The sequence below is a fragment of the Oncorhynchus gorbuscha genome, linkage group LG26 (assembly GCF_021184085.1).
Source record: "Oncorhynchus gorbuscha isolate QuinsamMale2020 ecotype Even-year linkage group LG26, OgorEven_v1.0, whole genome shotgun sequence".
Classification (NCBI taxonomy): domain Eukaryota; kingdom Metazoa; phylum Chordata; class Actinopteri; order Salmoniformes; family Salmonidae; genus Oncorhynchus; species Oncorhynchus gorbuscha.
In genome coordinates this window covers 10,212,616-10,228,763 of record NC_060198.1, presented here as the reverse complement: position 1 = coordinate 10,228,763, position 16,148 = coordinate 10,212,616, and the positions used below count along the sequence as shown (strand labels likewise).

The following is a 16,148-nucleotide window of genomic DNA, read 5'->3' as shown; positions in this document are numbered from 1 at the left end:
ATATGGCTGCCTAAATATGGTTCCCAATCAGAGACAACGAAATCACCTGCCTCTGATTAAGAACCGCCTCAAGGCAACCATAGACTTTCCTAGACAACCCTACTCAACCACAATCCCAATACCTACCAAAACCCCAATACAAAAACACACCACAAAATAAACCCATGTGACACCCTGGCCTGACCAAATAAAGAAAGAAAACACAAAATACTAAGACCAAGGTGTGACAGAGCCCTGGGTGCGGACTCCCGGCCGCACACCTAAACCCATAGGGGAGGGTCCGGGTGGGCGTCTGTCCACTGTGGCGGCTCGGGACGTGGACCCCACTCCAACCAAGTCTTAGTCCCCTTGTAGCGCGTCCTATGATTGGCGACCCTCGCCGCCGACCATGGCCTAGTAGTCCTCACCCGGAACCCCACTGGACTGAGGGTCAGCTCGGGGCTGAGGGTCAGCTCGGGGCTGAGGGTCAGCTCGGGGCTGAGGGTCAGCTCGGGGCTGAGGGCCAGCTCGGGACTGAGGGCCAGCTCGGGACTGAGGGCCAGCTCGGGACTGAGAGGAAGCTCAGGCAGGTAGTTGGCTCCGGCAGATCCTGGCTGGCTGGCGGATCTGGAAGAGTCTGGCTGGCTGGCGGATCTGGAAGAGTCTGGCTGGCTGGCGGATCTGGAAGAGTCTGGCTGGCTGGCGGATCTGGAAGAGTCTGGCTGGCTGGCGGATCTGGAAGAGTCTGGCTGGCTGGCGGATCTGGAAGAGTCTGGCTGGCTGGCGGATCTGGAAGAGTCTGGCTTGACTGGCGGATCTGGCTGCTCCATGCAGACTGACAGCTCTGGCTGCGCTGAACAGGCGGGAGACTCCGGCAGTGCTGTAGAGGAGAAAGGCTCTGGCAGCGCTAAACAGGCGGGACGCACTGAAGGCCTGGTGCGTGGTGCTGGTACTGGTGGTACTGGACCGAGGACACGCACAGGAAGCCTGGTGCGGGGAGCTGCCACCGGAGGACTGGTGTGTGGAGGTGGCTCTGGATAAACCGGACCGTGCAGGCGCACTGGAGCTGTTGAGCACCGAGCCTGCCCAACCTTACCTGGCTCGATGCCCACTCTAGCCCGGCCAATACGAAGAGCTGGTATGGACCGCACCGGGCTATGCACCCACACTGGAGACACCGTGAGCTCCATAGCATAACACGGTGCCTGCCCGGTCTCTCTAGCCCCCCGGTAAGCACAGGGAGTTTGCGCAGGTCTCCTACCTGGCATAGCTATACTCCCTGTGAGCCCCCCCAAGATATTTTTGGGGCTGACTCTCAGGCTTCCATCCGCGTCGCCGTGCTGCCTCCTCATTGCAGCGCCTCTCTGCTTTCTCCGCCTCCAGTTCTTCCTTGGGGCGGCGATATTCTCCAGGCTGAGCCCAGGGTCCTTCACCGTCCAGTTCGTCCCTCCCATGTCCAGTCCTTCTCTCGTTGCACCTTGGTGCGGCTACACTCCCCTGGTTTAGCCCAGGGTCCTCTCCCGTCGAGGATTTCCTCCCAAGTCCAGAAATTCTTGTCGTGCTGCTCCTGCTGCTGCTGTTGCCTGTTACCACGCCACTTGGTCCGGGTGTGGTGGGTGATTCTGTAACGTCTTTCTTTTGGAGAAGGAGAGTCGGACCAAAATGCAGCGTGATGATGATTCATGATATTTTAATGAAGGAAAAAAACTATACATGAAGAAACTACAAAATAATGAAATGTGAAAAAACCAAAACAGCCCTATCTGGTGCAAACACAAAGACAGGAACAATCACCCACGACACACTCGAAGAATATGGCTGCCTAAATATGGTTCCCAATCAGAGACAACGAAATCACCTGCCTCTGATTAAGAACCGCCTCAAGGCAACCATAGACTTTCCTAGACAACCCTACTCAACCACAATCCCAATACCTACTAAAACCCCAATACAAAAACACACCACAAAATAAACCCATGTCACACCCTGGCCTTACCAAATAAAGAAAGAAAATACAAAATACTAAGACCAAGGTGTGACAGAGCCCTGGGTCCCTATCTTTCACGTTTGCCAAATTCAATTCCCTTCCCTTCTAAAGCAAATCCCTATCGGGATTTAGTAAGCTGTCAAGTAGCTCTCTCTGGCCCATTCCCAATGCTCATGTCTTAGATTTGAGAGGCAACTTGGTGTAGGAGACCAGGGATAGTGATGCTGCTGCAGTGAAATGTTCTCTCACCTTGTGTGTGTGTGTGAAGCACAGAGACAGACTGCCAATTTGTACAAGGCAAGCCTATCTCTTCATGCTGTTTGAGGTGTGCAGAGAAACGAATGCATGACAGGCTGCAACTCTAAAACAGTTACTTTACATGCACACGATAATAATGCAATATAAAGTGAGGCTGAGCAAATTGCCTCTCCCTCTGCCAAATCTAGAATTGAAAAGAGTCTCATTGCCAGGCGGGACACACAGCCTATATGACTTCCTCTTTGTCTCTCTCCCCCCCCGACAGCCAAGGTGGGGAAGACTTCCCTGATCATGTCCCTGGTCAGCGAGGAGTTCCCACAGGTGGTACGTAAAATAAACTTCCTGGAACCTCTGTGTTTAGTAAATAGATTTAGTAAGAATGTCTATTCAGCCTAGGAAGCACTTTTCTCAAACAGAGTGCTTTGAGTTGTATCGGGTAGATGGATAACTCCCCGTGGGAGATGCACGTCTCGATGATCAGCAGTAGTACTAATAAACAGTTATACATGCATGTAGAATGTAGAATGTACGCTTGGAGTATCCCATTGGTGTCTTTTTATGATGGTCATCCTTGGTTGGTTCCTTGTAACAGGTGCCCTACCGGGCTGAAGAGATCACCATACCGGCAGACGTCACCCCAGAGAGAGTTCCTACACACATAGTAGACTACTCAGGTACTGTAACAGTGTTGCTATATTTTTTTCTTTTCACCTTTTATTTAACCAGGTAGGCAAGTTGAGAACAAGTTCTCATTTACAACTGCGACCTGGCCAAGATAAAGCAAAGCAGTTCGACACACAACAACACAGTTACACATGGAGTAAAACAAACATACAGTAGAAAAATAAGTCTATATACAATGTGAGCAAATGAGGTGAGATAAGGGAGGTAAAGGCGATGGTGGCAAAGTAAATACAATATAGCAATTAAAACACTGGAATGGTAGATTTGACAGTAGATGAGTGTGCAAAGTAGCAAAATAAATACAGTAGGGGAAGAAGTAGTTGTTTGGGCTAATTATAGATGGGCTATGTACAGGTGCAGTGATCTGTGAGCTGCTGTGAGCCACGTATAATGTGTACCTTATCTCTGTTGTACTATGCAAACCATGGGTGTAAGCATGTTATTGTACATTCAAGCCATGTACACTGAACTACTACAATAATACTGTCCTGTAAATCACTAACTGCATGCTTTAACTCGCACAGAGGCGGAACAAACAGATGAGCAGTTGTCTTCAGAGATATCGAAGGTAATATTAGAATCAATGTTCAGTATTGTAGAAAGATGTGTGTCGAGATTTGAGACTACTGCCGAGTCCAGATTGTAATGGTTGTCGCTCCCTTTACAGGCCAATGTGATTTGCATAGTGTACGCCGTCAACAACAAGAAGTCCATTGAGAAGGTGAGTTTAGCCATAGTCCTTGAAGTACTGTATGCACATTATGTTATGATATCAGCCAGTTCACACTCATGTTTGCTTTTTTTGTAATGTTGTATCTTCACCATCTTGTTTTCCTTTAGGTGACCAGCCATTGGATTCCACTTATAAATGACAATACAGACAAGGACAGCAGGTGAGGGATACAGTCTAGGTTTAGTAGTGGTTCTTATGGGTGGTTCGTATGTAGCCCAGTTCCTGCATGAGCTTTGCAATGGTTACGCTATCGTCTTAATGACCGATAACATGAAGAGTATGGGGGTTGCAGTGTAGTAGTGGTATCCAATGTGGTGTGTTGCAATATTCAACCACTACCAGGTTTCACCCAGCTGGGTCACTGTAAAAGGCACTCTACATGCAGTTACATGAATGTGTTTTCTCCTAAATACATGATATATGCATGGATGCTTTCCTAAAGTTTTGAAAGAGGAGATGGGCACGTGTCATAGACACAAGTCCACGCTTTTCACGAGTCATTTCAGTAAATTGACACATTTTCTCAGTAGAACAGCAGTCTAGAAGTACAAGTCATGATGAGCCTAGCTTCATGCATGCAGACCCACCACTTGATAATATTATTTCTAGGAAGTGCAATTGAGATCAGAACTGCATGTATTTTCCGAGGGAGACGTCACCAGAATACAAAACTCACACACTACAATTGCATGATTTGACGTCTGGATTGGGAAAACAGCCTGGAATCTACAGCTTTAAGACCTAGTAAATAACTCTATTTAAAAGCAATCCAATCAACAATTTACAACCTTTCTCTCTGTCCCCCCCTTCCCCTATAGGGTTCCTGTCATCCTGGTCGGGAACAAGTCTGACCTGGTGGAACACAGCAGCATGGAGACCATCCTGCCCGTCATGAACCAGTACACTGAGATAGAGACATGTGTGGAGGTGAGACTGCCAGAGGGCTTCTGTACTGAGTCACCCACTGTTGTAGCACCGTGACCTCACTAGCCAGAGTAGTGATGCGTCGCCAGATATTGCATAGAGACTGCTGGGTAAAAGCCACTAACCTACAGTGGTTCGTCCTTTAACCTGTTAATCCTACCCCCTACTTTTTCGAACATTCTGTTAAAAATCGCGCAACATTTCAGCGCCCTGCTACTCATGCCAGGAATATAGTATATGCATATGATTAGTATGTGTGGATAGAAAACACTCAGACGTTTATAAAACTGGTTAAATCACGGCTGTGACTATAACAGAACGTGCGTTTCATGGTCCTTCTGTAGCTCAGTTGGTAGAGCATGGTGCTTGTAACGCCAGGGTAGTGGGTTCGATCCCCGGGACCACCCATACGTAGAATGTATGCACACATGACTGTAAGTCGCTTTGGATAAAAGCGTCTGCTAAATGGCATATATTATTATTATTATCAAAAAGTGCAGGAAAATCTGATCACTGAAAATGGAAATATATATCCATGCGCGACTTGAACCCATTGATAAAGGTGAACGACATTTAATGGGGCTGAGGTTGCAATACCTACAGCTTCCACACGTTGTCTAGAGTCTTGTCATTTGCCTAGGCTTTGTTTCTTGGTCAAACAGATGCAAGGCAACGCATTTCTTCCGGTCTCCGACCGGATATTTTGGTTGAGAAATACCCGGACATTATTTCCAGACGGACAGCTAAAGAATATACTTCGCCTCGTGATCAATTTGATCGCTTATTAACGTTTACTAATACCTAAAGTTGCATTACAAAAGTATTTCGAAGTGTTTTGTGAAAGTTTATCGTCAATTTTTTTTAATGTAAAAAAATTGACGTTACGTTATAAGACGCTATTTTTTTTCGTTTATCACACAGTCTTCATAGATCGATATCTAGGCTATATATGGACCGATTTAATTGAAAAAAAGACCCAATAGTGATTATGGGACATCTAGGAGTGCCAACAAAGAAGATGGTCAAAGGTAATGAATGTTTTATATTTTATTTGTGCGGTTTGTGTAGCGACGACTATGCTAATTATTTTGTTTACGTCCCCTGCGGGTCTTTTGGGGTGTTACGTGCTATCAGATAATAGCTTCTCATGCTTTCGCCAAAAAGCATTTTAAAAATCGGACTTGTTGCCTGGATTCACAATGAGTGTAGCTTTAATTCAATACCCTGCATGTGTATTTTAATGAACGTTTGAGTTTTAACTAGTACTATTAGCATTTAGCGTAGCGCATTTGCATTTCCAGATGTCTAGATGGGACGCCTGCGTGCCAGGTAGGAGCAAGAGGTTAAAGGTTGCAACGTACTGCAGCACTGCTTGCATGGAGCCACAGAATTCTATGGTACGTTATTTACAGAGAGAACAAGTACTTGATACACTGCCGATTTTGCAGGTTTTCCTACTTACAAAGCATGTAGAGGTCTGTAATGTTTTTATCATAGGTACACTTCAACTGTGAGAGACGGAATCTAAAACAAAAATCCAGAAAATCACATTGTATGATTTTTAAGTAATTTATTTGTATTTTATTGCATGACATAAGTATTTGATCACCTACCAACCAGTGAGAATTCCGGCTCTCACAGATCTGTTAGTTTTTCTTTAAGAAGCCCTCCTGTTGTCTACTCATTACCTGTATTAAAACTTGTTAGAGAAGCGCTCCCGCTTTGGGAATCAAATTAGCGGAAATTTCAAGTGCGCCACGTATAGTTTTTGATAAAACTCAAACTTTCAGTAATACACACATACAAGGTATTGAATTAAAGCTACACTCTTTGTGAATCTATCAACCAAGTCAGATTTGTAAAATGCTTTTTGGGGAACGCATGAGAGGTTTTTATCTGATACCATGCACCCTCAAATACAGCAACGTCACCAAAAACAACAGATTTTGCGTTATCAGTCGCTACCCAAAACGCTGGAATAAAATATAAAACATTCATTATCGTTGACAAGCTTCTTTCTTGGCACTCCTATATATCCCATAAACATCCCAGTTGGGTCTTTTTCCCGATTAAATCCGTCATTGTATAGCCAAAATGTCATTTTCTGAAGACCGGTCTGATGCAGGAATATTCTGTTTTCCAAGACTCAACGTCACTTTTTAAAATGACAAAAGGTGCCTATATACTTTTACAAAACACTTCAAATTACTTTTCTAACCCAACTTTAGGTATTAATAAACGTTAATTAGCTATACAATTCATGACGGGGCGATTTGTATTCGATAGGAGCGAGTCTGGAAATCACCGGCCATCTTGGTAATTTTAATAACTTCCTGTTGACAAACTGAAACCGGAAAGGCTAAAACTTAATAGACCAAAGGATTTATTCTGCTCAAAACGCCAGCACTGGCGACATCGTGTGGAAGCTGTAGGCGTTTACATTACGGCTGGATATATTTTCGTTCGTCTTTAACAATACATTGACTGGCGTAGTAATATATTTTTTGTGTTTTTGGAGAACAGTTTTTCGAGGGATTTTTACTGCTAAACACGTTGTGTTATAGCCACAGACACGATTTAACCAGTTTTGGAAACCTCTTGGAGTGTTTTCTATCCACAGATACTATCAATATGCATGTACTATATTCCTGGCATGAATAGCAGGGCGCTGAAATGTTGCGCGATTTTTAACAAAAAGCTAAGAAAATTCGCAACATCCTTATGATTAACTGCACCTGTTTGAACTCGTTACCTGTATAAAAGACACCTGTCCACACACTCAATCAAACAGACTCCAACCTCTCCACAATGGCCAAGACCAGGGAGCTGTGTAAGGACATTAGGGATAAAATTGTAGACCTGCACAAGGCTGGGATGGCCTACAGGCAAGCAGCTTGGTGAGAAGGCAACAACTGTTGGCGCAATTATTAGAAAATGGAAGAAGTTCAAGATGACGGTCAATCACCCTCGGTCTGGTGCTCCATGCAAGTTCACACCTCGTGGGGCATCAATGATCATGAGGAAGGTGAGGGATCACTCCAGAACTACACGGCAGGACCTGGTCAATGACCTGAAGAGAGCTGGGACCACAGTCGTAAAGATAACCATTAGTAACAAACTACGCCGTCATGGATTAAAATCCTGCAGCACACGCAAGGTCCCCCTGCTCAAGCCAGCGCATGTCCAGGCCCGTCTGAAGTTTGCCAATGACCATCTGGATGATCCAGAGGAGGAATGGCAGAAGGTCATGTGGTCTGATGAGACAAAAATAGAGCTTTTTGGTCTAAACTCCACTCGCTGTGTTTGGAGGAAGAAGAAGGATGAGTTCAACCCCAAGAACACCATCCCAACCGTGAAGCATGGAGGTGGAAACATCATTCTTTGGGGATGCTTTTCTGCAAAGGGGACAGGACGACTGCACCGTATTGGGGGGAGGATGGATGGGGCCATGTATCGTGAGATCTTGGCCAACAACCTCCTTCCCTCAGTAAGAGCATTGAAGATGGGTCGTGGCTGGGTCTTCCAGCATGACAACGACCCGACACACACAGCCAGGCCAACTAAGGAGTGGCTCCGTAAGAAGCATCTCAAGGTCCTGGAGTGGCCTAGCCAGTCTCCAGACCTGAACCCAATAGAACATCTTTGGAGGGAGCTGAAAGTCCGTATTGCCCAGCGACAGCCCCAAAACCTGAAGGATCTGGAGAAGGTCTGATGTATCAAATACTTATGTCATGCAATAAAATGCAAATTAATTACTTAAAAATCATACAATGTGATTTTCTAGATTTTTGTTTTAGATTCCGTCTCTCACAGTTGAAATATAAAATGTAAAAATGACAGACCTCTACATGCTTTGCAAGTAGGGAAACCTGCAAAATCGTCAGTGTATCAAATACTTGTTCTCCCCACTGTAAGTGTCATCCACTGTCACCATTAATGCTTGTTAGTGCTAGTTTGACCACCAGAGGGCATCTTTAAGAAGTATTTGATAGCCTTCAATAGTGGCAGTACTAGAGAATTTCAAACCTGTTTTTGTAAGAACTTAGTATATGGGACTGATCTTAAGAAATGTTGCTTAATTAATTTGATTAATATTACAGTGTTTCTATTCCAAGAAAAACAAAAAACCCTCTGGGTTTCCGTTAAGATGGTACGGAAAAATATGGCACTGTACAACGTGACTGTCGGGAGTAGGCACAGTACTGGGCTATTTAGCTAAAGAATCCCGTGTCGTGCAGGCACTTGGGAGACCCGGGGTTCAATTCTCCGACGGGGAGGAAGGAGTAGGCTGTTCATGTAAATAAGAATTTCTTCTTAATTGACTTGCCTAGTTAAAGGTTACACTAAGAGCATAACATTTCTACATCCTAATTGTAGTCTAACAGAGATTCAGTGAAAATAAAATCTCATTGATTTATTAAGATCAGTCCCCATGCTTGTTTCAGAACAGCACGAAATGGTGCTAAAATAGTTGTAGGTTATTGCTTCAAATCCTATTGCTTCTAACTTCAATATGCTCTTTAAATAAATAAGACCTACACCACTTAACAGCACATTACTCAACACTAGTGAGACTCATGTCACCTACGGTAGAACTACAGTATATCGGTAAAATATGACGTGACTCCGCCAATAATTTTATATCGAGGATTGGAGGATTCTAAATTAAAGCCAAAATTGCCTCATGGGTAACGCATTTTGCTCTGTGATGCAGTGTCTTAGACAGCTGCTCCACCAACACAGAGAGGTGTTGGTAAAGGTATATTGTTTTGCTAACAGCCCATAATGGGCAATTATAATACTGTACATGGTGTCCAAGTCAGGATAACCAAAACATTTATTTATTAAAGACTATCAGAAAGAGTGTTGGTACTTATTTATTTTGATCCAAAGCCATGAATGAGTGAGTCGCGAAAGTGAGTGATTTTAATCTGAATAAAGGCCAAAATAATATTTGTAAAGGCTAAAACATTTATTTCTGTTTTTAGAGGGAGAGAAACGCTGGGCCAATTGTCCGCCTCCCTATGGGATTCCCAATCACAGTCAGATGTGATGCATAATAATACTTCTTGTTGTATTATTTGTTTTGTGTTTTCTGGTGGATTAAACTCAAGATGCAACCAATAACGGCCGGTTGTGATACAGCCAACCTAACTAAGAAATACATTTGACGATAGAATTCTCCCGCTATCCTCCTAGGCAAGTCTATTGTCCTGCTAATAGCCATAATGGTGCTGTTCAACGTGACCGTGTGTGTTTGAAAGCGTTTTTTCCAGTAATCAACCATTTGTTTACCTTCATTAGACAACTTTGTTCCAATATTATTGGAATTCAGTGATATTTATTCCCATAAAAATTTGTTATGGATCCTAAACTAAATCAACATCAGCATTTCGAAAGAGTATTTTTATCATTATTTTGAAGATATAAGCCACCTGTATTTGTTTATTTGGCTAAAGCAGAACAGCATAACGGTCCGGACGGCACTTGCTGTGCCGGGGTGAGCAGTTAGTCAAATTCTGTTGTCAGAAGAGGAATGGAAATGTCAGGGTGAATCGACGACCTGATGAACCTGCCAGGTATATTGACTCTGCCTGTCGAAGGTGGAGTTCTAGAGCTCACAGGTGTGCCTGGCATGGATTGTGACTCCATCTCGTTCCTCGCCCTCTTCAACGCGTCCTTCTCCGCTTGACTCTCCGCCAATGCCGCCTTGCTCTGGTCCAATGCATCACCTGTTGCCCGTATCTCTGCCCTCAGAGAATGATTATCTTTCTGCTGGTCTCCCTTCAATGACTCGATCTCGGTCTTCAAAGCTTGAATCTGATCCAGATTGGCAGATTGGTACCGCGACTCCAACACACAAATGCTGCGTACACATTTTTACAAATCTAGCAAAACAAACCTCTTTCTTGGCAACCATGCGTTTTTTTCGGTGTGGCCCGTTGTCCAGCCTTTCCACTGATCTCCACGGATGGTTGTCGGCATTGTTGTATGCTCTGCAAAAACACATTCAGTGCTCATTTTTAAGTCCTCGTGGTTATGGTCCTAACCCTGGAACAGGTAGCACAATAGAAAGAAACTGTATTGATAAAAATGATATCCATGTTGTCTTTTCTCTTTGGTCATAGTTATTATTATTATTTTTTAGATGAACAGCTCGTTTTTTAATGGTACCTGTGTTAAGGGTGGAGTTTGTGGTGGGCTGAGGAGTACTGGAAAGGTGTGACTTTCACACCTACAGTAGCTGAGCTATAAAAAGTCTGATGTCCTGCTAATGAACTAGTGACCTGCAATGAACTAGTGATTCAGGATACTGTACTAAACCACAAATGACCTCTTAAGTCCTGCAGCATAATCACAAAACTCTTAGTGTAGCAACCATGATACTCGTCCCATGTAGATTTACCAGCATTTACACTATGTTCACTTATCATGCACACTTATCAGGCATATAGTACTTATCATGCACACTTATCAGGCATATAGTACTTATCATGCACACTTATCAGGTATATAGTACTTATCATGCACACTTATCAGGCATATAGTACTTATCATGCACACTTATCAGGTATATAGTACTTATCATGCACACTTATCAGGTATATAGTACTTATCATGCACACTTATCAGGTATATAGTACTTATCATGCACACTTATCATGTATACAGTACTTACCATGTACACTTATCCAGTGGTGGAAAAAGTACCCAATTGTCATACTTGAGTAAAAGTAAAGATACTTTAATAGAAAATGGCTCAAGTGAAAGTCACCCAGTAAAATACTACTTGAGTAAAAGTCTAAGTATTTGGTTTTAAATATACTTAATTATCAAAAGTAAAATTATAAATAATTTCTAATTATTTATATTAAGCAAACCAGATGGCACCTTTTTCTTGTTTTCTTAATTTGCGGATAGGCAGGGGCACACTCCAACACTCAGGCATCATTTATTAACAAAGAATGTTTGTTTAGTGAGTCTGCCAGATCAGAGGCAGTCAAGATGATCAGAAATAAGTGTGTGAATTAGACCATTTTTCTGTCCTGCTAAGCATTCAAAATGTAACGAGTACTTTTGGGTGTCAAGGAAAATGTATGGAGTGAAAATTATATGATTTTCTTCAGGAATGTAGTAAAGTAAAAAAAATAACCCCAAAAACTACTTAAGTAGTACTTTAAATATTTTTACTTTAGTTCACTCCACGGCACTTATCACTCTAACAGAGGAGTGATACACCTCCAGATGTAGCACAGGGGCTGCATTGAAGATGAATCAATCAACTGTTTAAAGAGTGGCTTGAACAGTTCCAGTATCTATTAAAGATGTATAGCTGGGGTGGTGCTTATATTCTAGCAGTCCTTCAGCTATACAGCTTTTAGTGTGCTGCTATAAGAGCTTACAAATGGCGCATGTTGTAAACCTAAATCTGTAGGGTTTAAAGCTGGTCCCAGCTTGACATTCTCTATCTCTTTAGCTTTTACCGTCATCATGCAGGGTGACCGTGAGTTCATACAAAGACTATTTACACCAAGACTATATGTTGTGCATGTTTATTGTATATGCACTTAGGTTCTATAGCCTATGTTGGGCATTATTTATGAGTATGACCTTCACCTAGACACACTCCGTGCTATTTTTATTATGGTGGGTATTCCATGGGTCAATCATGTGCTTAAGCGTGACGCACGGGGTCAGTTTGGTATTGGTTTCAGTCTAGACTCTTAATGGAGCTATTTCTGATGGATTTTCTATAGCTTGCTCAACATGCATTTTTTGAGGAAAATCCATTAGGCCTAATAGACAGTGTGTGTGTGTGCGTGCGCTCCTTGTCCAAGAGGTGTACTATGGATATGTTTGATTGTCAAGTCTGTTTCCTTGAATTGACAATCAAACTGATCCAATCAAGCCTAGAGTTTGGTCTCCATGGCTCTCCTCCACCCAGCTAGGCCATAGAGCCATGTCCACAGTTCAGCTTGGCTGCAAACTCCTCCATGTTTCACAGTCTAATTAGTATTGGCTTATCCCTCAGACCAATCCCCGGCTGGTAGATCCTCCCAGGCCCCAGCCAGCCAGGTCACCATGGAGACCGATATTGAACACTACTATACTCTACTGTAAACAACTCTCACTTTCCTGACCCATCTAGTGGAAAGCGAGCGAGAGCGAGGGAGTTTGCTGTGCACAGCTTTAAAGATGGAATCCGCATTAGGGGGAACAGCAGCATTGTTTTTGTTTTTGTGGACAAAACGGAGGGGAGGTGCTATCCCAAATGTTTCACCATTTTAAGGATTCCAGCTTTGTGCTTTCTGCACTGAGATGTATATTTTTTAGGTATTTTAGTTCTGCACAGGAACTGCGTAGTTGGTTTTTGATATGTTAAATATAAATATTATTTCAGGATGAATGAAAATCCATATTTTGTATGTTCTTCTTTCTGTATTTCCGTAACGTTTTAATTGTTGTAATTTTTTTAAGTGTTCAGCAAAGAACCTGAAGAACATATCTGAGTTGTTTTACTACGCCCAAAAGGCTGTCCTGCACCCCACTGGCCCTTTATACTGTCCAGAGGAGAAACAGGTAAAGAGTGTGAAGAAGCCCTGTTGACAGAATGCTACAGAAATAAGAATTGTTCATAAAGTCTCACATTTACATTGAGGCCACCTGTGTCATTACACTGTTGATTGGACTTGATCCCCAGATGAAGCCTGCTTGCATCAAAGCGCTGACTCGCATCTTCAAGGTGTCAGACCTGGACAACGATGGGATTCTCAATGATAACGAGCTCAACTTCTTCCAGGTGAGTTTTAACTCTCTGTGACTCTTGACTCCTACAGCAGCACAGCGCATGTTTTTACAGCACTAACAAGTTCACTAGCCCTTTTTTCATTCAGGTGAAGGGTTCAAATAGTTATTTCAGTGATTTCCTTGTCAGCTTTGGTGATGTGTGTGTGTGTGCAGAGGACATGCTTCAATGCCCCACTGGTATCCCAGGCCCTGGAGGATGTGAAGAACGTTGTGAGGAAGAACGTGATCGACGGTGTGTGTGACAACGGCCTCACTCTCAAAGGTATGCTCTATTGACAAAGGGAGGGAGCGAAGACGATGAACTTCCTGTTGATCCAAATGTGTGTCCTTTTCTGTTTTTTTGCCATCTCAGTCCTGCATTTCTTATAAAACTAGTCGCACCTTTCTGAAGCACCATGTTCAAGCATGTTGGGGTATGTTTGAATAATGTCCCCGTGTTCCACCTTCCGAACACACACACTGTAGTTGACCTATACCATGGTGGTGGTCCTCAGGGTTCCTGTTCCTCCACACCCTCTTCATCCAGAGGGGGAGACATGAGACCACCTGGACGGTCCTCAGGAGGTTCGGCTACGATGACGACCTGGAACTCCACCAGGACTACCTGTTCCCACTCACGTGAGTGTGCTGCCTGTTTCTACACATCCACTACAACCTGTTCCTCCAGGGTGTACTGCCTGTTTCTACACATCCACTACAACCTGTTCCTCCAGGGTGTACTGCCTGTTTCTACACATCCACTACAACCTGTTCCTCCAGGGTGTACTGCCTGTTTCTACACGTCCCGCTACAACCTGTTCCTCCAGGGTGTACTGCCTGTTTCTACACGTCCACTACAACCTGTTCCTCCAGGGTGTACTGCCTGTTTCTACACATCTACTACAACCTGTTCCTCTAGGGTGTACTGCCTGTTTCTACACGTCCCGCTACAACCTGTTCCTCCAGGGTGTACTGCCTGTTTCTACACGTCCCGCTACAACCTGTTCCTCCAGGGTGTACTGCCTGTTTCTACACCCATACCAACAAACTATGTCCCTTATTAGTCGTGATGGGGGGAGATCAAAACAGTTTCATATCGGGATGTTATTGATGAAATGTATCGTTTTGACAATATCGCAAAATATAATTGAGCTAGTTGGCTGTACCTGCACCAAAACTCCAGTATTTTTACTTCATAGCTTGTTCTCCATCTTGTTTTTAAACAGGGAGCCAACATGTTTTCAGCACTTTTATTTCTATGACTGATCAAAGCAAATGTTCTTGTCCTTCTGCAGCAGACATATGGTGAGCAGTATGTTTGGAACATAATACATATCGTATCGGCACCTAAGTATAGTGATAATATTGTATCGTGAGGTCCCTGGCAATTACCAGCCCTACCTATTAGTGTGTGTCTACCTCTTCCCACAGGCACAGATACTGACCGTTCCGTGTGCGTAGTTCATCATGCTTTTATTGCCTTGGTCTTCCTCAGGGACAATCTGAGCCTCAGACTTCCAATAAGTAATAATAAATACCTATCAACATGCAGAAATACACTTTGGCTTGACCCAGTACAACAAACGATGTCTGTCTCCCTTCTATCAGATTGAGATGGGTCACTAAGCCCCAGTACAGTCAGGATTAACATCCATCCCCCTTCTGGCTCTGACCTCCGTTACCCACAAGTCTCTCTCTCTATCTCTCCCCCCTGCAGAGCGTCCTCAATGAGGACGCCATAATTGAATCTGTGTCCTTATTTATCTCATAATCTCTGCAGGATTCTCCATCTGACGGGTGTGTGTGTGTGTTCCCCACCTCTACTGTACCTCCAGGTTGAAAGTACCTCCAGACTGCACCACTGAGTTGAATCACAATGCCTACCTCTTCCTCCAGAGTGTCTTCGACAAACATGACAAGGTATTGACCTTGTCTGTGGTAAATTATACCATTGGATTTGGAGCCAACATTTCAGACTAACAAAAGTCAAACTGTTTCTAAACCCTGCTGGCATGGATGAACCATAAGTCGAGTGGTCAAGCTAGTGTGTGTCCTTATGCTCTAGATGCCAATGACCCGTGAGGTGTGTGTGTTTTTTCAGGACCGGGACTGTGCCCTGTCCCCAGAGGAGCTGAAGGACCTGTTTGACGTGTTTCCCTACATGCCCTGGGGTCCCGACGTCAACAACACTGTGTGCACCAATGACGAAGGCTGGATCACCTACCAGGGCTACCTGTCCCAGTGGACGTAGGTTACCACCACGCGCACAAACAGACAGACCTGAAGACAGACAGACAGACAGACCTGAAGACAGACAGACAGACAGACCTGAAGACAGACAGACAGACCTGAAGACAGACAGACCTGAAGACAGACAGACAGACAGACCTGAAGACAGACAGACAGACAGACCTGAAGACAGACAGACAGACAGACCTGAAGACAGACAGACAGACAGACAGACCTGAAGACAGACAGACAGACAGACCTGAAGACAGACAGACAGACAGACCTGAAGACAGACAGACAGACAGACCTGAAGACAGACAGACAGACAGACCTGAAGACAGACAGACCTGAAGACAGACAGACCTGAAGACAGACAGACAGACAGACCTGAAGACAGACAGACAGACAGACCTGAAGACAGACAGACAGACAGACCTGAAGACAGACAGACAGACCTGAAGACAGACAGACAGACCTGAAGACAGACAGACAGACAGACAGACCTGAAGACACACAGACAGACAGACCTGAAGACAGACAGACAGACAGACCTGAAGACAGACAGAC

At 44.0% G+C, this 16,148-nt stretch overlaps 1 protein-coding gene across 3 annotated transcripts in view; it reads left to right on the top strand.

The window, feature by feature from the left end:
- The window catches only part of LOC124015134 (mitochondrial Rho GTPase 1-A-like), a 55,172-nt gene that overhangs the window by 10,087 nt on the left and 28,937 nt on the right, over positions 1-16,148 (top strand). For all 3 annotated transcript variants that reach the window (XM_046330096.1, XM_046330097.1, XM_046330095.1), the window contains exons 2-13: positions 2,490-2,548; positions 2,817-2,898; positions 3,433-3,476; positions 3,576-3,629; positions 3,749-3,801; positions 4,460-4,568; positions 13,044-13,145; positions 13,267-13,365; positions 13,527-13,635; positions 13,868-13,991; positions 15,188-15,272; positions 15,454-15,599. In XM_046330096.1, the coding sequence (XP_046186052.1) occupies positions 2,490-2,548; positions 2,817-2,898; positions 3,433-3,476; positions 3,576-3,629; positions 3,749-3,801; positions 4,460-4,568; positions 13,044-13,145; positions 13,267-13,365; positions 13,527-13,635; positions 13,868-13,991; positions 15,188-15,272; positions 15,454-15,599 (1,066 nt within the window). The remainder of the gene's footprint in view (positions 1-2,489; positions 2,549-2,816; positions 2,899-3,432; positions 3,477-3,575; positions 3,630-3,748; positions 3,802-4,459; positions 4,569-13,043; positions 13,146-13,266; positions 13,366-13,526; positions 13,636-13,867; positions 13,992-15,187; positions 15,273-15,453; positions 15,600-16,148) is intronic.